This window comes from Lagopus leucura, unplaced genomic scaffold (assembly GCF_019238085.1).
Source record: "Lagopus leucura isolate 7727_CA_CO unplaced genomic scaffold, USGS_WTPT01 Super-Scaffold_100033, whole genome shotgun sequence".
In the NCBI taxonomy this organism is placed as follows: Eukaryota; Metazoa; Chordata; class Aves; order Galliformes; family Phasianidae; genus Lagopus; species Lagopus leucura.
Window position 1 is genome coordinate 3453347 of NW_024962282.1, and position 24394 is coordinate 3477740.

Sequence of the window (24394 nt, forward strand, 5' to 3'; positions counted from 1 at the left end):
ATACTGTGACTAATGTCACAATTCACATCTTCACCAAAGCGAAAGTTGTTTTGGGGCCTTTCCATGATTAAACCATTGCCTGTGGTGTGCTCAGTCTAATTCGAATGAATCTTGGTATAATAAGCAAAGTAAAACCTCAGAAACTGTGGTCAGGATAAGCAGCATCTATAACATTAGTTGCATTTATCCACAAAATATTAATATTTCTCTTGGAATACTTTGAAATAATACTGTAAGAATACTGAAAGAATGCAATTAAGTATTTATATTGTATTTATCAGATCTGATATCAATTCCTTTGATATAGACTTTGACAGATACACCATATGAAATCTTCTGTTGTCTAGAGGATTTTCCACTTCCAAAATCACTAGGTCTTACAAGTAGCTGGAGTAGGAAACATAACTTACTACTGTTTTGACTGGAATAATTTCACTATGGACGGTCAGCAACAGACGTTACAGCACAGACTAAAATCTCTTCACCGTTTCAGAAGCATTCAAGCACTTCACTTTAAACAATAAATGCTTCTGTTTCTCTTCTCATGTGCCTGAGTACAGCTACTTTTTTAAAATCCAATCACTCAAAATTATTTTCTATGACTTGGGAAAACGTATTCCACATTATCAGTGCCTGGTACCTTTTCTAGCAACTTTTTCATTTACTAGTTTGTTTTTAACCTACTGGGTTTTATTCAGTTTGAACAGTACCCAAGGGGTAGAGATTCTTTTTACATGAATGTTACCATAATTGAGAAGCTCACCTCCATTTATAATACATTTGCAGATAGTGGATAACATTGGAGCTATTGTACCACAGGCAAGACATATGAAAAGACATATGAATGCCTGATTAGGGGATAAAAGCACTATTAGTCATTCTTTCATTCAAAACAAATTAATATTGACCATGTTGCTTTCTTGGCACAGGATATAAGCTGAATATGAACAGAAAATAATTTACTCTCTGAATTCTTATTATTTTCCCCACCTCCCCCAGAGCAGAGCAGACCTAGACGTACCCAGCTGCTGAAAGAGAAGAGCCACACTGGTGCCTGTAACAGGAAGGCTATCATGTAGAGGAGTCTGTATCAGTTGTCGGTCTCCAGCTCCCAAAGAAAACAATTTCTGTAGAAACAAATGTACATATTTTTAGTATAAATTTAATTTATATAGAATAAACATATTATTGTCATACAGATAAAGTGATTCATCCTGTAAAAATTATTTCTTTTGCATACAGAATCTTCAAATCAGTAAGAATAACTGAACTAACATAGATCCAAAATATAATTTGAGGTCAGTATATGACCTCTTGAATGCATAGTGTGATAATGTCTTCCTTGTGAGTCATGCCTTTGAAGGCATTCAATATTATATTTTTAACAGTGCAATAAAAAACCCTCCAGAAAAAAAAAAAATTACAACACATTCAATTCAGAAAAACTACGTTATTTTGTAATTGAAGGTTTTTTGATATGTGCTGTCCGCATGCCCACACTCACGTTCCATCACAAGACTAAATTTTTTTCCCAAGTGACATCTGCATATTGAAGAGCACTCTCCTGCTAGTCCTATGTTCCCACTCAGAATATTTCAGTAGAATTAGAACTTCAGTTACCTTTGCAGCACAAGAACATGCCCCCAACAAGGCAGACTAGAAATGAGAGTGAAAGGAATACACTTGTGTATCACAGTTCAAAAAGTATTATAACTGCAAATTAATCCTGCTTTCAAGACAACTGAAAGCATGAAGGTAGCAAATGCCAGTTGCTGCACAGCAGATGTCTGAAAGCAAAACATTCCACAGTAAAACCAAGTAAGTCCCTGAGCTATGGCAGAGACCCTCTTGCCCAGCACTTAAGCAGCAGACCTGGATACAGGCTAGTAACTAGCTTTGCAGTTGATCATTTCAGCACTGGGCACACAAACAACCTGGGAGGCCCTTCGAAGACTTCTGGAGATAAGCATCAAAAGAGTGTTTCCATTCTAAGACACACAATTTAGATTTAGCCCTGGAAGCACAAGTTTAAGAAAGAAAACAGAAAAACTGATGTTCTGGTTAAAATGGAATTTTAACATCAACGAATTTAAGTTGCAAGTGAAAGATCATTTCATTTTAAGAAAGAAAGCAGAAGGTGAAACATAAATTTTCCCTGACTTCTAGCAGAAGATATTGCCAGTGACAAAAATCATACTTATGGACAGAGAGGAAAAAAGGAAAAAAGAAAAGGGGACAGAAAAAAGAGCCAGAAGTCCAAGTGGACCACCAAAACCTCTAACATGAGGTTAAAATACCACTAAAAAGAGGGTTTCTGACAAAAAAAAGAGATATTATCTAACTACTTCCTTTCAAAACTGAAAGTTTAGGGAGCAATCATGTAGATCTGATGAGGCTAAAAGGAGATTTTACTACATTTACCTTAAAGAGAAATTCCAGGAAAAACAGAAAAGAATTAAGGACTTGTACAACTTCAAGAAGGTTGAAAATCCATAGATTGGATACAAAGCATGAGAAAATGCATATGAAATCCACTTTTAAATATTTCCATTTGCATTCTTAGTTTCCAGATGTGTTTCATGATAAGGCAACAATTTCCCTATAATGTCACAGCATAAAGATCAAGCAAATAACACCCAACTGGCTGTCAGAAACCTATTAATGTATAGGAATAATTTATTTTAAGTAAATCAAGAAACAAATCTGACTTTTTGCTCATAGAAAGCCGAAGGAAAAAGAGAAAGAAGTGTATTTACAAACTTCTCTGTCATTTTTAAATGTGTGGGCTACCTGGGATATTCAATTCAGAAAAAAAAAGGAAAAAAGAAAAAAAACCAACAAAACATGCTAAATGTTCTGGGTTTTTTTTTTGCTTTGTGATGCTTTTTGAAACAGAAACTTAAAACAGTTACCGAAGGAAAGATCAATTGTACACTCAACAGCATGAAGAAAAAGACACAGGTAAATGAATTAAAACAAAGGATATGTAAAAGAAAAAAAATGAACAAACAACAACAAAAAATCTTCTTAATACATATATATAGCAACAGAGATTTTCCTTAACATGAGTTATTATTAAAAACTAAACTTATACAAACTGCTTGATTTGTTACTGTGCCTTGTAAAAAGCCAACTCAGTGACAAAATTAACCCTTTGACCTCATACTGGAATGGAATTTTTGCTCTCTTTAGAAGACAGGCCACAGGGAAAGCACTCGCAGGCCACAGGGAAAGCACTCAGCTGAACTATGATCTTTTTTTCAACAAAAATATTTAAAGAATTTTTTTTTTGTTTTCTTCATAAATTCAATTAACTGGAAAAATACCTTTTTTTTTTCTTTTCTTTTTTTTTTTTTTTTTGCATTTACCTGAGACCCTCCAGAAGCAGGGACAAGGCATGAGCAGAGATTTGCAATGAGAGCCTCCAGGGACACATTCAGGCTGTCCACATACACAGTATAGATCAGTCCAAGGCAAGCCTACAAAAACACAGGAAATCTAAATACAGGGAATGCAGATTTGACATTATTTAAAGATATGCATATAGTTTTTAAAACATAAATGTGTCTAATAGGGATTAATGTAGTGAAGGATGTTCCAATCAAACACGCTATAGAAGTAAATACTCATTAAAAAAAAGAACTTGGACATAAAAGCAACATACGTGCTGGCAGGTGCAAATATAATCTTTCATAACAAGAAATTCAACGTTTTTGAATAGTATTTTTGCTTTGTTCAATTATATAAAAAGTGTTTTGCTAATAATTGCTTTTTTAAAATGACCATACTTGTAAAATTATCATAACTTCATCTGCAATCTGAACTATCTGGACCTAAATTTGACCAGTTTTCAGAGTAAAACACAGATGAACCAATGAGCTCCTCAGATTCTAGCATTAAGACTCGACAGCCCTTCATATTATTTAACTTTATTATTTCAATATAAACATATTTTAAATGAGTGAATATAAATATATTCACATTTCAACATTTCTGAACTTGTTTTTCATGGATTTGGTTTTGATTGAGAAACTGGAGATGCATCTTTATCGTTTTAAACTCAACATAAAATGACTTAGCATTATGTTCCAAAAAGCCTTTGAATAAAATAACTCCATTCCACAACATCCTTCTGGTGCCTTTTAACTGCTATAATTTTGATAATTCCGTAAATATCTTTGGAATTCTCTTCGTAGACATGCTTCCAACAGTAACTTCTCATATAACACATAGTTAAGCTATGAAATCCCTTGCCATGAGATGTTATAAAATCAAGAGTCAAGAAACTGGACAAATTATACAAAAAAAATCATACAGTTGACACCTCTGGTTCAGGATGTCATTAAACTATAATTCACATTGGTCTGGGAAAGTATTCAGTGGAATTATTTCTACAGCCTACCCTCTTTCTACACACTTTGCTCTGCATTCGCTAAAGGCCACAAGCAGAGACGATGCATTCACTTACATGGAATTTTTGTCTGAGTTGACGCCGTCACTCTTCATCTCTACTGACAACTTACCACTGAGTGATTTTCCAGCTTGATCTGTTAGCTGAATTATGTTTGTTTCTGTTAATATATATTAGCTTAATAAAAATTTGAGCTTTTAATTTATCTCTGATCAGCCATATCTCAACAGCTGAAAGTAATCCAAGATCCTAAATCTCTGTCAGGCTTTTTTAATTTGATCTGGAAGAGGCTCTGACATTTTTACCTTACATATGGAAGAAAATAAGGTTTCACTATTAATTTACCATTAAATATTTAATCAATTTTTGTTAATGCATTATTTTTACCTGAGCAAGTCAGGTTTTGTCCTAATAATTCCCTTCATTATATAGAGATTTTTCTGAGGTCAGTTTATTTTTTCATCTTCTACAAAGATATAGAATTACTTGGAGAGTAAAAAAAGCAATGTTCTAATCTAGAGGGGCTATTTACTGTCTCAGAAATTGAATTTTATCTAGCTCACTCTAAATCGATTTTTGCTGTTAAATTTCCAAGTCAATCTTGAGTCATTTCATATCAAAATTTAAGTCACTGCTGCTCATTAAAAACAGATTTGTCTGCTGACAGACATTATAAATGGCAATGCTAAGTTCTTTACCCTGAAAATTTCTGGATAATCTAGTCTGGACACAAGCACCAGACTCTTAGGAGCAAAGACTTCAGCAGGCGCAATTAAACCAGACTCCTCTTCTCCTTCAGTTTCTTTCGTTCCCTTGAAAAAAAGAAACATCTCAATTAATAAGCAATCGCTAAGTGAATTGTTAGCATTCTTACGAGAAGTTAACTGCTGTCAAAACTTCAAAAGCACTGCTAATTGGAAAGGAAATGCATACATTGTTTGAAACTAGCAGTGACATCAACAAACATCAACACATTCCAGCAGTTGCCTGAACTCCATAAAGAAGCTTCTAGGGAGTTCAACTTGTAAAGACTCAACCATAAAGCCATGCACTGGTGTATCTAAAATAAAGTTCTCTAAGATAAAAGAGTTATCTGTAATGTTACAGCTAAAATTATCTATACAGTCATCTCCAGCCTGACACAGAAAATGTGTCAAATTCCTTCATAAAAAAGTAATTCATCAAATTTCCCAAGACAGTTCACCAACTTAGGAACATGTATGTTTCCGGTTTAAAAAACAAAACCAAAGGGTACCAAATAGATAAACTTTCAGTTGTTCACGATATTGTGCAACTTGCTCCAACCTCTTTGCCAGCTCTTACTTCTCGGTCACAAATATTTTGTTATCACTTCTGGCCAGAACTAAAGATGTCACTAATTATTTTCATTTCTAAAATTCCTCACATTCTTTGACAAATTTGTTAACTGAGTAAGTTTTCAAATGACAAAGCACTCCTTCCAATTTTTGCATGTAATTCTCTCCACTCCCACACCACCCACCACATTTCTAAACATGTTACTTGTTCTTATGACTGAGCATTCTTTTAAGCAAAAATCACTGTATCATTTAATTGGGAATACAAGAAAAATAACCTTCCTTTCCATCTGACAACGCGAAATATCTGCCTTTTATTTCTGTCATGTTCCTGGCCATCATTTCAGCTTATTTTCAGAGAAAATAACAGTAAAATAGTAATTTTTTAAATGTAACAATTTTCTACTGTAAAGTAGAAACCTGATAATATTATATGAAATACCAGGAATGCTGCAAGATTAAACTTAATTTAGAATCTACATTTCCAAATAGAAGCAGTAAAAACAATGACATTAAAAGTACTTAGAATGGGTTTGTGAATGATTTAATTATGAAAAACATTCAGCTACAATAGATTTCCAGTGGGATTCTACGCAGGTTGCTCTGAAAGTAACGCTTCCTATTTATTTCCATGGAAACAACAACCAACACAAAGAGCAAAATAACACTTTTGGATAGAGCAAATTCTCAGCTACAAAACACAAAACATCACCATTAGCCGTGCATTTTTTCCAGTGATGAACAAAAGCCTGCAGGCCACGCTTGTAAAAATCTGACTTCTGTCCTGTCACCATTACTGAAATGCACCACCTACTGCCTCACTCTGCTCACAGCCAATTTTGGGTGTCCATAAATGTTCACCAAGCACTAACGAACGTCAACAGGTGCAAGTTTTTCTCATGGATGAAGTCAGTTCCACAGCTTTGCTTTATACACACTCCTATGTCAAATGCTGTTTTGTCATATTGCCGTTCTGCAATCTGACACACAGAACAAAATGGCAGGTAGGCTCAACTTCTGTCAACAAAATGGCAGAAAGGTTCAACTTTCAAAAGTTATTTTCTACTAAATCGATTACTCAGAATATTGTGCAATATCATGGAAAACTACAAGATCTTGAATAATTCCCAAGTGACATACAGAACCACAACAACATAATACTATCTTGAGTCTCCATGAAAATACAGATCTCCTGTTGCTAATTCTCTCATTTTGACCTTTACCCTTTCTGTGCAGAAGAAACATGGGCTCTTACATGCAGAACTGAAGTGGTGTGCAGTATATTTCATATTTCTCACTTTAGATAATTAAATAATTAATAACATTTATTATTTTTATGTGAGTTCAGTATTCTAAAATGGTTATCTGTTAAGTGAAATTAAATGTGATAAACTACTGAAAAAAATCACTGCATGAAGATGCTGCACTGAGGTACAGAACACTTTCCTAGACCACTCTTAAATAAAACTGCATAAATCATTTGGTTATTTGCTTTGTTCTCAATCATGAGAAGATATCTTATTCTCAACATGACACAGTGGGATGAAAAAATTAGCAAGGACATTAGGTAGAAAGTTTCCATAAACAGAAAGCAATAGTCACATAATAGAGATTCAGGATAGAAGGGAAATCTGCACACCTACTGATATGGTTAAGGACCACTAAACAAACAAGTGAAAGTTTATTGTATCAACTGTTATAAATTGTTATAAATCAAACTGCAATTTGAATTCTAGCTCTAACTCTGAATTGAGTTCTAGCTAGATGACAGATTTTGGACAGTGACAACATTATGAAAATCAAATTGAAACTTCTGCCTTTCGAAATGTGGAATAAGAAAACGAAAGTCTCTCTAAACCCATGAGATACTAAGATAATGAAAACAGAGAGCACAGATAGAGGGGAGGTTTCTATAAAAAGCTATTTTCAGCAAATCAATTCACACTTGGATCTAGTTCTTTTTTAATTCATAACTAAATATAACTTTATATCTTTATAACTTTGCGCTACTAAAACTCTGCCTTACTTCACAAAAGATCCACAGAACAATGTAACATGATAGGGGCCATATTTCTGCTCATGCTTAACATTCAGACAGGCACAGTAGTGGAAGTCAGGAGACTAAGCAGATAATCGCTGCACACATATGACTTCTAACCTACTTTTCAAGCAAAGCATTAACAGCATGAGCATCCTCTAGCAATGCTAAACGTCAGTGGTAAAACCACAAACAATTCTTTCTGGTTACACTTTTGCTCAAACACATGCACATTTTACCTTTTTAAATTTCCGTCTAAAGAAAAAACATTCCCTAAACAAAAATAACAAAATAAGTTTTGTTCTTAAAACATTTTTACTCTTTAATATAGCATTCAGTTGACAAATAAATTAAGAATAATTAATTGTTACAGAAATTAACATTCCTAAGCATACATACATTAAAAGGTGAAATTAAATGAGGTTGATAAGAAGTAGGATACCGTTGTTACTATTTCTTTTTAATCTGGTTGATTACTACAGCTTTCCTCTTGCACTTTTATTTGTTGGAAGAATGTAACAATGGTATTTGGTATAATGCTATGACACCTCCCTTTCATCACATCTTTCATTTCCTATGACTTTACCTTGGAAATGAATTATTGTGGTGGGGTTGGGTTGCTTCTCTTTGTTTTCTGGTTGTTATTTTAATCTCAGATAAGTTCTGACAAAGCCTTTTCAGTAGGCTAAGGAGTAGATAACAAACTGATCTAATTGATGAAAAGAACTATATGATGGTGGGTGATCATAAACGTTTTCGTCATGCTTAAAATATTTGATATCTTGTATTTGTTTTTGACTGAAGCTCATCAAGATCCCATACTCTGCTTGCCAAAGCCAGAATCCTCAATCCTGCATTTTTGAATGGTTTCTGAAGTAAGTTACACAGGGAATATGGAACAGAGATCTGTATACTGTAGCTGACACAAATCCATCAAATAGTTTGTCTAGAAAATAACATCATATAGCACTATTAAAATGTTCAGACATATGTATGTATCTAAGTAGAACATGATTGAGGGGATGTATCAATTTTAGTTGAAACAGAAAAAACTGACCTGATTCTACAGCAGTTTTTAATTTGTTCACCTGTTTTTTTGTTTTTCCTTCCCTTTCACATCTGTTCTTTTTCAGTAAATAAGACATAAAAACATAATAACCTCACAGAAAATGGTGAAAGTGCTTATGAAGTACATATGACAAAATTTAACTTTAGGCTCTGTAAAGAGACTGGCCAAAAAAAATTGTGTGGGCTGTAGGGAAAGCCAATACATTCAAACTCATTTTTTCCATGCATTTTAATAAGTGAACACACCCACATCTACATTATATGTATTCAACTCCTGATATACATAACGAGTTTCTAGATTCTTACATAAATGAAAACAAAGCTAGTGAGTATGAATGAATATATTTCAACTGATCATTCTGCTTTCTGTGTCAGTGAAGCAGATATTTAACATTTGTGACCCAAACTGAAGGGTTTGGGGTAACCTGGAACATGAAGTAACCAGATACAGAATCAAAAGCATCAGTTTTCATTCCATAGACTTCATCTACAAAAGCAGATGAGTTAATAAAATGCATTTCTCCAAGCATTTGGGGAAAACAAACAAACAAACAAAAACCAGTACAATTAAAGTTCAGATGACAAAAACAAACAAGCAAACAAAAAAACAACTGCATGAATCCCCTGACAGATAGATTAGAAAAATTAACTGGGATCAGCACTATTAATCATCAGTCTATTATTTATTTTTTTTGCTTGCCTGTATTCTGAATAACTTATTCCTCAGTTTAGCCAAGGGATGATGGCACTAAGCCCAAGTCAGACAAATTTAGACTAATTATTTAAATATTTTTAAATACAGGAGGTAACTGACAATTGGAGTTATAGAAATAGTTTAATATATTTTTAATAGATGCAATTAAACTCAAATACTTGTGGGCTAGATACACATTATTAAATAAATACTGCTTTGATCTAAATTGAACAATCAGAAACAGTGCCCTTTGGCTTTAATTAAACCTGCCTGATATGACAAATTGTATAAACAACTGGTCAGAATGAAACAGGCACAGCTAACAACATTTAGGTTGAGGTGATTTCAGAAGCTCTACCCAGCCACCTGCACCTTCTGCTAGCTGTCCTCACTGCTCAGCAAAACTGAAGCTGGAACAACAGTGAATATCAAATAATCCTATTACATTTGCTACTCAGTGAATTCTGCTGTAGCTCACAAATATACATTCAGAATTGAAAATTATGAGCTTCAGATGCCATATGGTAACAGCCAAGAAGAGTGTAATTGTTCAGTTTCCACGTTCAGCATCAAAGCAGTGCAAGAGAGACGTTTCAGTGGCACCAAAACAGCAGCATTCACACTGCGTGAAACATGACAGAAGCTCAACCAACCAAAGCAAGAGCAAAGCTGTTGGAAGCTCCTTTGGATCAGGTCCTTTTCTTACTTCTTAGCTTTACTCTTCCTTTACTTTTTGTTGCTGAAACCAATGATCTCATATGGAAACCAGACACCTGAAAATCTGACCAAATCCCAAAGCACCAAACCCAAAGCAAATGAGATAGAAAAAGTCAGTCTCAAAGAACAACAAAGGCAGTAACAAAACCATAAAAAGGGCATGCTTGCTGACATATGTTCAAACTAACAAGGGGAGGTAGCTCTTCATGCAATGATTATTTAACATCTGAAGCTTTCAGTAAAAATTAACTGATTTTGCACTACTACATTGAAAAATGACAGCCAAGAAAAAATGAGCAGCTAACTGTACTCATATTAATCTTATCTTTCTTAATCAACAGAGATACTCACTACTTTGATCTAGCCCTCAAGCACTGCTTTTTTCTTTAACTTGCATGAACATAATTTTTGCTACCACAATGAGATATCAGCTCAGATTTAAAGCACTGATACTTAAAAATAACAATCTAGCCAAAATCTACATTAGGAACTGAAGTCAGTTTTTAAAGATTAAAATAACCTACCACTATAATTCAAAAAACTTTTTCTGCTGTTGAACGTAGATGATCTTAAGGAACTTCCACAGCCTGAAGACATACAAGCAGTAGTTCAATCAACATGCACTTGAATGTTAGCACACATGAACCACAACTATCCCTCCTCTCTCGCCCCTGCATGACCACGTGCTTTTGGGTCTCTGAATCAACTCTGTGCCAGCTCTGTCAGTTGCTTTTGTTAGGGACATGAGGCATCTTCAGGCACCAGGACAATCCAAGCATGCTGTTCATACATCTTCACTCTGGAGGCATATGCTGTTGAAGTCAGTGCATTTAATTCTCATTAGCAGTGGGTGGAGAAGTATTAGGTCAGAGTGAGGAAAGTCAATTTCAACCGAGGTACTGAAAAGTTAGAAAATGTTTGATGTAGCTCTGAAGTTTTGAGGGTGGATGGTTGGCACACATAATTTGAAACTCAGAAGAAATCGAATGTGAACAGATAGTAAATTACAGTTGTACTTACAATGATTCTTCAGCCCAAGAGAGAATGAACATCTGTCATTACAAAAACTTTCACTCCAGCACTTCATGACAATTGTCAAAAACAGTTTGCCCTTTGCAAAATTCTGCAACAAAGTTGTGCCAAGGTCAGCAAACCCTTTGTTTTTCTAATGACTGCCCAGGACAGATTTGGAGACCATGCATGAATTCTTACTTTAAGAAAAATTATTTGAAGCTTTAGTAGTCTCATGCCAATTGCTCATTTGGGACAGATCCCTTTCTTTCCACGTGATTTAGGCTCTGCTGGTCTCATTTGCAGCCAAACAGCCGGTTTATTAAAAATCAAAGGCCAAAAACCATTCAGCATCAGTTCATTTTATTTATTTTTCAGATTATGCAAATGCATATATCCAATAAACTCAGCTGACTGCCTCCAGAAGACCAATCTGCATCTTGTCTACAATCTGCTGCACTGAACTAAAATTGCAGGTGGAGAGATCTACTTTGTGGCTGCTTCACGTACAGAAATCATACCACCATAGCTAAACTTATACTGGGATAAATATGCTAATGTAAAAGCCATTATCTTGCTTCAATCCTTTCAGAAAAGGATAATAAACTTCTAATCTCTGTAACATGTGTCCCATTCACTTTCTAACTACTTCTGGCACTGAAGAACACTCCCAAGTCACAAACACTCCCAAGTGATAAGGAGTTTGTATCACACTTTCTTGCATGACACAGCATCCATTTTATGTATTCCATTCAACGCAGGTAATTTCAAAAACCACAGAAGTTACCTACATGCATTACCACCTAAACACATGTACAGGCTGCTGAAATTAAAGTAACCAAGTACCCAGTCTTTCCACCTTCCCATCCAGCTTATGCAGCCACAGGCTAAAGCAAGTTTCTTGAGTGGGCAAAAAGCCCATGTACATGCTGGAAGATCTGGGAAGTCCATATCCAATGAACATACAGTTGCCACACAAATGGCAAAAGTTCACTGTTCATGGTGTAGATTCAGACAAAGACAAAAAGACTATCATTGCCCCAAAGAAGCCTTTCTATCCTGCAACAGCATAAACTCAAATTGGGAAGGAGATATCTGTGCATGCACAAGCACATCTCAAGAAATAAAGAGGGCAGGACAAATTACTTCCACAGTTATTAGGATGATGAAAATACGATTTTCTTCATTCAGCTGTTCTCAGCTTAACTTTCAATTCTGGTCTAGAGAAGACCTTACACATACTGAAGGATATTCAGAATATAAGGCTATTTCTCATCACGTAGAATATGAACTATACATTTTCTCCTCACATAAAGGAAGCAAGGCATTGCTTTAATCTCTGGATATTACCATACCATTAATTTCTCCACAGATTTAGAAGGATACTGCTAGACTCCTTGCAAAGTGTGAGGAACACCAAAACATCAAAAGGAGGATTAGATTTTATATTTCAAGAAGGATTCTCTGCTAAAAACCAAACGCCAGTGACTCATCAGGTGGCACGTGCTTTAACACAGTAGGATGACCAACTCTACAATCCAAGCATAAAAACTAAAATTTTATGGAGCGTGATGTCATTTTTTGGCAGTTGTTCCTTTGACTCAGGAAATATTTGCGAATACTGTGTATCTGCCATGTTCTGGTACGGGATTTTTACAATTTCTTTTTATATGGTTTTGCAATGGAGTAGAAGAAGCGAGATTCTGATTCTGGAACAGGAGAGTTGCAAATTAGCTTATATACATCTACAATTCTATGATTTCACAATGATATGTTTAATCTTACTAACCTTGTGATCACAACATTTTAATGTACATATGATTAAGACAAATCACCAGGTAAATCTTGTAGTAAGATCGTTAGAAACTAATACTTGACATTTCCTGCTCATCATACTGAACAGAATTTCTGTAATGCAAGAAATGCAGTCACACAAGCTCAGTTGCTGACATAAATCACTCTCTAATTTGTTGATGGTGGGGTTGGTGAGAGGGTTTTTTCCCAAAAAATGCAAAACAAATATACAACTTGACCATTATGTTTCCAATGTGAGCCACCATTTTTCAGAAAGATTCCTGCATGTTAGCAGGTAACATCCAGAAACTGCTTTTGGAAATAACTATACATATGTGTATTTTGGGGGGACAGCTAATAAATCTACATACACAGAGCTTTATGGATGAATACTGGAGATGTAAGCTATGATTCTTCTGAATATTCTGGTTCTTCGATAGTTTTCAGCTTCAGTCATCAGAAAAATAAACAATAGACTTTATTTTTTGGCTGAGAGGTCAAAGCTTTCTTCATATCCACAACAAATTAGAGCAAGAAAGTAGACAGTAAGGATCAATATACAGTAATGCAAAAAAAATTCAAAGGCTGTGTGGAAAGAGGCAGTAAGGATATTCCTGACTTCTCCTCCTCCTAATTCTTCTAGATACACGCAAGTCAGTACAGCATCTGGCTTTATCTGTCAGGGAATTTCTAACTGGCATCTTAAGGCAGACATGAAGGTGGATCAGACCACCTGGAGACACAAGAAGTAGGAAGGAAGGAGACAGAGGTTCTGTATCTCAGACTTCTTAACATCTGGATTGGTAGGAACTTAAGGTAGGAGATAAATCTTGCACATTAAACCCTTTTTAACTATCTGAATGAGTCTTTAAATGACACTGGCTCCAACATTGGTAACTCTTGACTAGACTAGTCATGTTCCAAATGTTAGACCTCCATTAAGGTCAAAAATTGAAATGCATGGTTTTAATTACAGATGGGGAACGTATACTTGAAACTTGTTACTGGAACCTTAAAGAGATCTTAGAATGATTCATAAGGAGTTATACAGGAAAACTGCACCACCTGCATTCATGGCGAGTTCTTCTCACATACTTAATGGAATATCCTGTGTGCACCTTCCTCACAAAAGACAGATGTGAAATATTAATCACACCAAACATAACACCGATCTTTTCTCTATACTATCACAACTTTATGAGAGTTGACAATCAACTGACCAGCATCTACGCAAATACTAACTGCTGGGTCAGTTCAAAATGACAACACTGCAACAATGCCAAATATGACTCATAGGTGTCAATAGGTGTCAGAGAATAAAAGACTATTTTATTTTCTGCCCAGAGATAGAAAGTTGAAGAGAGGCCATGAGCTGACTACCGAAGCCTATGCTTTTATCATCACTGGGAAACGTCTTCTGGCACACAACAGACAAGAGATTAAATGGAGTACAGCACTTTCAAAGACACTATAAAGAATTTTTTTTCCTCCACAGACTCCTTTAGCTTTCTCCAAATAGCTTTTATAATTGCTGTATTAATATTGTATCCTAGGCTATCATGGGTATACCTAAAAATCACATGAGTATAGTCTCCTTACTTTTCAGGAAATATTTGTGTACTATCCTGCAGCAAACATTTAAAGTAATAATGAAGGCAACTGCAGCAGCAAAAGTAGAATTCTCAGGAGCAGCTTGAATAATTGTGTCAAAAAGATTATTGTATTTGCATGCAAGAGACTCAGAAAAGGTTCTCTACTCTCTTCTAGCATTCAAGAGATATGAGCTTGTTTTCACTTTGCAGTACAATTAACCACAGAAACTCCCAAGTGGTAGGTATGAATGTCTTGCAAAGATGATTCTGCCAAGTCAAACAGCAAATCTACTCTAGCTCAATTCAGACCAGTCTTATATAGCTGCAAGATGTACCTGGTGAAGGCTATCAACTTCATCACTCTTGGAAAACTGAATCTTCCATTTGTCTTATTTAACTGTGAAAACTGATGTCCACATACCAAGTTCACATACAAAGTTTTACAGAATTTTTGTTTAACAAGGTGTGCATCTGAATAGTTAAATCGATATTACTTTCATAGCTCAAGTTTCATAAGCTTATGTTTCATTACAGATTGTACATGTGCTGAATTCTTGTCTAATGACCATGTAATAGGGCACGTTCAATTATTCTCTTTGGGTTTTAGAAAGAAACAGGAAGTTTGGCTATAAACAAAGCAGTCATAGAATAAATTTCACCACAGCAAGTTCATCTGAAAAATATGCATTCTTTGCAACACAGCCAGGAATGGCATTACGAGAACCAACATCCTGCTGCTCTCTCTTTTTTTTCATATATATTTTTTATTTATTTTTCCTTGCCTTTTTGCTGTTGTTTGTTGTTGCTTTTGTGAATTTGTTTTGTTTTTATTTTCCTTATTATTACTACTTAAGCAATATAAGAAAGTAACCTTTTAGTTAATAATGTTAATACATGTTTTGTGATGAGCATTACGTGAAGGATGTGAATAGTGAATCAAAAGCAGCTGCTAGAAACCACAGGATGAATAACAAGTTTGCTAAATTTAGTATATGTTATGAAATACATAGAGTGGAAGAAGTCAGCCATTTCAAATTTCTATCAGCTGGGAAGGAATTGCTATAGAATGTTTTGCTCTTTAATTATAAAATACAGGAAAGATGATAGGCATTAGTAGAAACATGTCTATTGATCTACACTAAAATAGATTTATCTGCTTATATTTCTGCTTTTAGCTCCTCCCAGTAACATTAAAAAAAAAAAAACCACATCCATTTAAATAGTAGTGTTAATGAAACAGGAACAACCATTATTCCCTGGCTTCCAGTCGTGCCTAGAATAAGCCCAGTGTTGTTACTGCTACTCTGTGTCTATTAAATATTTGACAAGATAAAGTAAGATTTCAACTCCAGTATTAAACAGAGTAAGCTTGGAACACCAAAAGCATTTTCTTAAATGCTTTTAATCAGATGTTATAGTTCTTCACTAAAAGAACAAACAAGCCCTTTATCTGGTTATCTATGTATATCCTTTTTTTTTAAATATACTTAATGCCAAGGTTTTGCTTATTTTTGATTTTTCATTTGGGAAAGAAAATATTTCAAAACATAACAGCAATGGTCCACAATTACAGACTGAATTAGGATTTCCCTAGGTTCTAGCTACTAAAGATTCCAAGGATTATGTCATAGCATAGATTCTGCGAAGTACTCTACATAAAATGGGAAACAAAATGTCTATTTTTGAAAGACTGAAGTTGCCCAAACATAATTAAATGCATGTTTAAAAATCAAGGCTGCCAAACAGCTGACACCCAAAATCTGACCTACCTAAACTGAAGAATTATTCTATCAGTTTAAAAATGTGGACATTTCCACCCACACAAGTCTTGCCAATAAATGAACTTATAGAAATGTGTATACATTACAGCATACGTGTACATGCTTGCCCTGTGCTAGACTGATAGAGATGGCCAGTAGAGGGAGCAGAAGTTAATAAACACCATAGAACAAAACAAAATTCCTGCTATGCCGTACGCTGAAGTAAATGAGAGGAACGTTACATTGGCTGTCTCATTAACAACAACAAAACAGATGGAGGAAAAAAAGGAAGAAGATAGATGATGGAGAAAAGAAAAGCCACATGGAAGAAAACAAAGGCAATGGATACAAGTTGCAGGGGAGATTCTGACTATGTAAGAAGACTTTTTTTTTTCTTGTGAGAATACTGAATTATTGGAATAACCTCCCCAAGGACATGGTGGATTCTCCAGCTCTTGAGACTTTTAAAAGTTTGGCTAGACAAAGTGTTACCTTGGAACAAAAACACACACTTAAATGAGACAGAACAGGACATCCTTAGCAAGAAGATTAAAATATTTCCTAAAATTGTCCTCTGTTACATTAATCTTGTATTTCTAGACACTTTTTTCTACATTTCTGTGACTTATTTTAAAGGTGTTACCTGTAGATTAATCTCTGCTTCATAGAAAGTTAAGCAGGAGCAGTAGTGTCTCTCCGAGTCTATATCAGTCAAAACCACCACAAAGAACGTTGGCTGTTTTCTCTCTTTTGAAAGCTGCCATCCTCCAGGTTGGCAAAACTAATGAAACAAAAACAAACAAAAGAGGCATTTAGTTATGCAATATCTTCTTTTCTTTTTTTTTTTTTTTTTAAGAACTATGGAAGACAGTTTTAAGCGATACAACAGAACACCATCTGAAAAAGAAGCTCCGAAAATTTCACTAAAAGCAAACGTATGCAGAACTGAAAAATTTTGATGGAAAATGGAAAAAAACTAGTAGATTAGATTGATAAACATTGAGGGAGATGTTATACACAATGTATATGCTACACACACAGTAACTAATAGGTCCCTATTCAGTATTTAATAAAATCCATACAAGGATTTAAGAAGCAACAATAGGAATAAACTGGCAATTAATGCAGACTTCATTTAGATTATGATTTAAAATTTGAAGCTAAAATCATTGTCTTGGAATGTCTCTGCTTACATTTTTAATTTTGCTTTGTTTTTAAGGAGCCCTAAAACTACAGGTTGCAACCTGCTGTTCCATTACATACACAGAAGTGCAACTAAAATTAGCTTTTGAAGTATAAAACTACTGATATACTGTGTAAGTTGTACACATTTTTGTGCACATTAAGAAAAGCTAGTCAGGATAATCATAAAATACAGACATAGAAAGCTGCTTTCAGATTTGATTGATTTCAGATGCAGTGTCACAACGACAGAGTAATCTTTTCCTGTTCAAGTACCAGCTGCATCCAAACCTTTTCTTTTCCCTGAAACAAACCTTCCTGTTTTTAAAACAAAATTGTTCAGCACATAGGATTGGCCTTTTTACTTCCCACCAATCAAAGGATCATACATACTTGTTCATCTGTAGTCATTTTAAGGAGATATAAAATCTAAGAATGGCTACGTTGGATAAGACAAGTCCAGAACGCAGTTTCCATCAGGATCTAAGAGTAACAGCTTAAAAGCAGTACAAGACTGGGTAACGGCCCGGATACTGTTCTTACCAGCAAAGTTTCCAGCAGCCTCCATCTGATGAGCCTTCTGAGCCACAGGCAATATATTTGTCCTTAACATTCACTGATAGCTATTAAAACTGTCCCTGGCTTTCCTTATTAGTTTACTTAGTCAAACTTAAACACTCTGTTTACAACTACCTGCAAAAATATTCAACACTTACTCCAACAAAAGCCTATTTATATAGCACCTTTTCACTTACTTAAGGATTATCTCTATAAACCTCATTGCAAACATCTGAAATTTTCTAAGGGGTCGTATCATAACAGGTATATTATTTTCCAGCCCTGTTGAAAAGTGAGCTCACATTTCATGACTTTATAAAGTCTCAGGGACCAAAACAGTTTCTTGCCTCAAAGATGCTCCAAGCACATCACATGTTCTCAAAACACTATTACTGCAGCAGTGAGCAGACTGCATGATGTGTATTAACTATAACATACATCAAATAAGCTTGAGTCCCTTCAGTATTTATCCCTCCAAGCTGACATGAGCTATGGCATTTCAAGTCACCCTAAACACTGACAGGAATTTTGACCTCAGAACAGAGGTACACAAGCAGTATGAGTAAAAAGAGAAACAGAGCACAAAAGTGAAGAGAAATCTATATAGGTTTTTTTCTTCTTTCAATAACAGAAGTACATCATTGATTAATAACTTGCTCCCAGTAATGGGAGACTGGGCTGAAATTTCGAAGTCAGTTTGATGAAAAATCTTGAAATGGTCTTTATGGAATTTTGTATTCCATACTGAATACTGAAGACTTGAAATGACATATATAAAAAATTCACAAGCACATAATTATTAACAAAATCCTAAGCTTAGAATTTACAAGGGGTAAAGACAACAAGACATGTCTGCATTAGGGAAAAAAAAAAAAATCTAGGATCATTCAAGAATGCAGATAGCAAAGGGATCAGGTTGAGATTTCATGTTTCCAGCAATTTCTCTCCATCCCCCAACATCCTGGTCCAGACAGCTGATGAAAACTGAAAGCATAAAAATAAGTTGCACACAAACATTTACTACAGATTCATCTTTAGAACCTCTGCAATAAAACTTGGGTATTCTTGGGTGAAAAGCAGTTAAAATTCTGTCTCTGATACTCTGATACACAGTTTGTTTTATGATCCTGGGAAAAACTTCCAAACCCAAAGTTTCTCATGTTGTATTCTTCATATTCAGGATAGACAGCTTAACACTTCTGAGTCTTTATTCTTAGAAGTGGTAAGCACTCCCTCCTGCAACTGAGCATAACTGTTTCAAACATCAAAAAGTCCTCCTTGAAAAGACATCCTAGTCATTCCAAGCTAAGCATCCAGCATTAGCCAATGAGTTTGATATTACTGGCCTTATCTCCCTTTGTTTTTCATCCCACATCAGTTAAAAATAAGAAAATACCACCACTGATCTTGCAGGACTTCCATAAAGATAACGTAACGTGGTAGATGTATACAGACATTGTAATGAAACGATCATCAAAGTCTGATGGTGAAATCGTTTGAGTTCTGTATGTATCGTAGAGTTTAGGAGGTGTGTGGTAAAAAGCCTGGAATCTGTATCTCGAAAAGATACAACAACACACAGCCACTGAGTACCCCTTTGTTCTACGACGAGGAGCCAAAATGCAAAGAATACAGTAAAATACTAATAACAAATACATAAAGTCAATCTTTTCACGGTATACCGTTAAAATTGAATCATACACACAAAGTCGGCCAAATTAAGGTTATTCATGCAGCCTTGGCTCCAGCACTTCTCAAGCTCTGCACGCTCACATTTACGGCTGTTGCATTCCTTCAGACCTGCCAAGCCTACCTGTTCTGACAGGAGCTCCGTGATGGCTCCCACAGGCTCTGCTTGTGCCCTCCTGCCACAAATGCCCACTCCACGTGCTTTGAGAGGAGCTGAGGGGAGGCCTGATGGAGGCTGCAGCTCCTCACAGGAGCGGAGGGGCAGCGCTGAGATCTGCTCTCTGTGACAGTGACAGGGCCCGAGGGGATGGCATGGACAGCTGTGTCAGAGGAGGATGGGGTGGAGATTAAGGAAAGGTTCTGCACCAGAGGGCGGTAGACATGGAACGGGCTGCCCAAGGCATGGCACCAAGTGGCTGGAGTTCAAGGAGAGCTGGAGAGAGCTCTCAGATACAGGATTCAGGGCAGTCCTATCTGCTGCCAGGAGACCTTCCAACTTGGGATATTCTATGATTCTGCTTTAAGGGAATGTAAGACCCAGGATACGCAATTAATCCACTAGGTGTTCAGCGCACAAATGACAAATACGTGAGGTTGGGATGCGTGGCTTATGCACAGCCTTTTTTTTTCAGAACACATGCACAACCTACCAGCTTTGAACTTTCGAGCATCAGTAAGTCTAATGTAATTGATTCCAGGGTTTTAAAATGCATCTTAAAAATAAAGTGTATTCAAATGATAGTTCTTTTTGTTGTGATGAAACGTTATTTGCAGGTCAAGCAATGTCGTAATTATCAGAAGGGACTGCTGAGCTGGGGAGGGAGCTCTCAATAGCAAGCAATGCTAATAAATAGCTTCTGTGGAAGCGTAAATCTGACTCGTGTCAGTGAAAATTCTTTCTAATCTAAAAATGGTCTTGAGAATAAAATATGCTTTCTAGATTTCATTCTTTACTAGTGGACAATTAGTGATTGTTAAGGAAAACATCTTAAGCAAAGTATACCCACTGGCTATACAGAGAATCTGTTTTCAAATTAACTGGAAGAAATTTATAAATATAGAGATTGAGGATAAAGACAACAAGGCAATGCAACGCTCCTCCTTGAAATTAAACAATGAATGAGTCTCAGTTTAGTTAAAATAAGGTAATAAATATTAGTGTAATACTTGAAATACAAACAGCACTGAGAAGAACTTTCCAAACTAGTATAAACGCAAGCGACTATCCAGTATGCTTGCCATCATAGTCTGGCCAGTAGGAAGAGAAAAATGTTTCCTTACCAACCAGATGCTATACACCAAAACAGACAAAAGCACCACTGTGAACATAATTCAAAGGTCATGTGCTTCTTCAGTAAACAGGAAAAAAACTCAGAAGTTTAAAAATGAACACACTCCCATATTGTTTCACTTATTTGCCAGAATTCTTGGAACCTGAACACAGCTTCTACCAATGACACTGAAAATTAAAAGGAATCAGACTGTCCAACTCACTGTTTATAGAATTAAGCCTTTAAGGGTGCTGAGTGCTTCAAATCCACTCCAGATTACAAGTGATTGCCTTAAAAATCTGGCAGAAATATCCAGAAGTTGAACTGAAGAATATGAAACAGAGATCTTACGGTCAAGGTGTTGAAATGACATTTTAAGCACTGCCTGAAACCATGGGTGTTCACTGAAGCAAAGCACTGTCTGTCAGTAACTCACACAGAATGCTTTCAAATCAAACAAGAAGTTAGGTTATAAGGTGATGTTAAGATAAATTAGTTACACATATCAGCACCGAATATACTGTATATAGCTTTCTTAAATCTGTTGAAAAATTAAAGAAAATTGTCACAATCTCACCCAAGCACTGCAGCACTTAAGATGAGGCTTAGTATGAAAGTGAATACCTCATACTATTGCTACACTGAACAGTATTTACATAGTATTCTAGTTTCATTACAGAAAAATGTTAGTAATTTGTATACTTATTATGGAATAAGCATATTATTTGACTTCTAAATCCATTGGACAGAAATTATCCATTTGCTGAACCGCAATTTAGAAGTTTATCATTGATCTCAGAGCTTGCACCCCAAGAATAACCAAACAAAAACTTAAACCAGTGTTCTAGCTGGATCTGTTTGGCTACAGCCAGGAAGACTGCTCAGTCTGCAGTTTACATTGTTTTCTGTATCAACATTCCAGTCAGCTTTCCATCAGAAATCCATTACTTCTGATGGCACTACCACAGTAGAAAGGGGAAAAGCTCATTCAGGAAGTTTACAACACGATACACTTTTTGCAAGTCATCTTTAGAAAGCATTTTTTGAAGAGATTGAACAGAAGATGACATCCATGAAATACCACTACCGACCACTGCACTTAAATAACTAAACATCTTTAAAACACATTCTCACACTGTGTGTTTTGTCAAAACATATTTGTGCGCTTGTTTCTTCTTACAAAAAAAAAATAATAATAATCAAAAACTATCCCAAAGCACATAAAATATAAAACAATTGAGCTCTATTAACAAGATTTGAATTAAAGATCCCAAAATGACTTTGGGATTTAAAATGTCTGACACAGCCAGCCACCTTCCATTTCAACTCTTCCACAAAATCTTTGATTCTCCCTTGGGTAACTTTGAGCTTGTAGGCTTTATTTACCTCCCAAGTAAACGTGTTTTGTTAGGCCATGCACTATCATCATCTTGTCTACAAGCCTCCCTGAAAATAAGAGACTATGTTCCGGACATTATGTGAAGGAATTTTGTTCCATCTGGACTTGCATGACCTAGCACCAGCTGCTGAGTATTTCACCATTTCACCATTCACTTATGTACGGAATTTTGGCACGGGGAATTTTCTTTTTCAGATGCATACCTCTACTTAAAACAAAACAATTACAATGCCTATCGGCAAAACAAAAAAGCAGTGTTATGAAGCTGCAAATCTGCGGAAATTCTTGAAGCTTGGGGGTTATCTCTAAATGTAAACAGAATACAAAACATACATTAAATTTTATAACATCTTCCAGACTTTCAACATCTTGTCTCTAACAAACTGCATATTTATCCTTAGCCTACTCTACAATGAAACTAATGCACATATAGTATACTCTGAATTTCCAGGTAAAATCCCTTTCAAGATATCGTAACCCAGCACTATACAAGACTCTGGTGGTCAACCGTAAACAATTAAATTCTCTTGTTACAAGAAAAAAAGAAGTGCTTTCAATCATCAAAGAAATGAAGAGGACTGGAATGCACTGGAATACAGAGTTGCCCAAGATGAACTTTAACAATATTTACCTCATGGCAACCCCTGAAATGCTGCAATCTGCTTCCAGCATCTCCCACTAAAACTTAGGAAACCGACTTCAATTTATTTCATTAATTCCAGACTTTCTAACTTATGACAGCAAAGAGATGAGAGGAGAAGAGAGTGTGAATATGCAGTGTTCACTTGAAATCCAGGAACTTTCTTCATCTCAGGAAAGCAAAAAGACACATTCGGATGCTTGCACATGCTGACATTGCTGGATGCTAACCCTCTCTTATTCTCTCAAAGCTGAAATTGGTTAAACACTTGGGAAATTCCATTAGAAATAGCAGGAAGGTTGCTTGTGAATACTGATGACAGAACTGTCCAAGTAGAGTTGCAGGTGAGTAATCCTTCCTCTCCCTGTATGTGGGAGGTGCTGTTCCCATAGACTGTGGATATTTCTGCCCCAGGTATCTCCTTTTCAGCCAATTTTAAAATACACATCAAAAAGGAAAGATCCTCAGCCACATTATCGGTCTCCCAAAGCCTGAAGAGGTCTCTCAATGTCACTAACCTGCACAAGTAGCAGTTGAGGTATTTCATAATTTGAAATCCAGACTGAAACAAGCCTCAGTGATCATATGGCTCAAGTTTGCCATAGAGACCCTGTATCAAAAGTCCAGCAAAACAAAGAAAGTCAACATGCGTGAACAACTCAACTAAAACAGCTAGCTAATTCTCCAAAGTCACAGAGATAGAGAAGTTTTTTTATTGAAATTCAGCAAGGACTAGTTTAACCTCCCCACGTTCAGGATCACAGACTGATTGCATGGGGAAGGGACCTCTGGTTCAACCACAGCGTGAGCAGCAAACCTGCCATGCTACTGCTTTGTTTGCATCACCTCATGTCCTGGGACTGGGCACCTCTGAAGAGTCTGGCTCCATCCCCTCTGCAGCCTCCCTGCAGCTAATTAGAGACACTGATAAGATCCTCCCCTCTGCTCCAAGTTGAACAGCCCCAGGTCTCTCAACGTTCCCTCATATGTGAGATGCACTAGACTAGTAAATGTATAAGCCAATCTATGAATATACATGGAATAAATTTGTTTCAAGATCACCACTTTGTTTTTTAAACCTCTTAATACCGTGTGACTTTTAAACACCTTCCCTTAGTGAACTGCCATGTTGAAAAAGCCAAATGTAAAATGCACTTCTGCAAGGACTGTGTATCTAAGCTTGTTTTCTAAAATAACAAAATGACCTAGAAAATTACAACCACCAAGAAACTAGCTTCCTTTTCTGCCTTCACT

At 35.9% G+C, this 24394-nt stretch overlaps 1 protein-coding gene across 9 annotated transcripts in view; it reads right to left on the bottom strand.

The window, feature by feature from the left end:
- The window catches only part of SBF2 (SET binding factor 2), a 237207-nt gene that overhangs the window by 120565 nt on the left and 92248 nt on the right, over positions 1-24394 (bottom strand). For all 9 annotated transcript variants that reach the window (XM_042881903.1, XM_042881905.1, XM_042881904.1 and 6 more), the window contains exons 3-6: positions 17045-17182; positions 5110-5223; positions 3369-3479; positions 1022-1127 (exon numbers count right to left, since the gene is read on the bottom strand). In XM_042881903.1, the coding sequence (XP_042737837.1) occupies positions 1022-1127; positions 3369-3479; positions 5110-5223; positions 17045-17182 (469 nt within the window). The remainder of the gene's footprint in view (positions 1-1021; positions 1128-3368; positions 3480-5109; positions 5224-17044; positions 17183-24394) is intronic.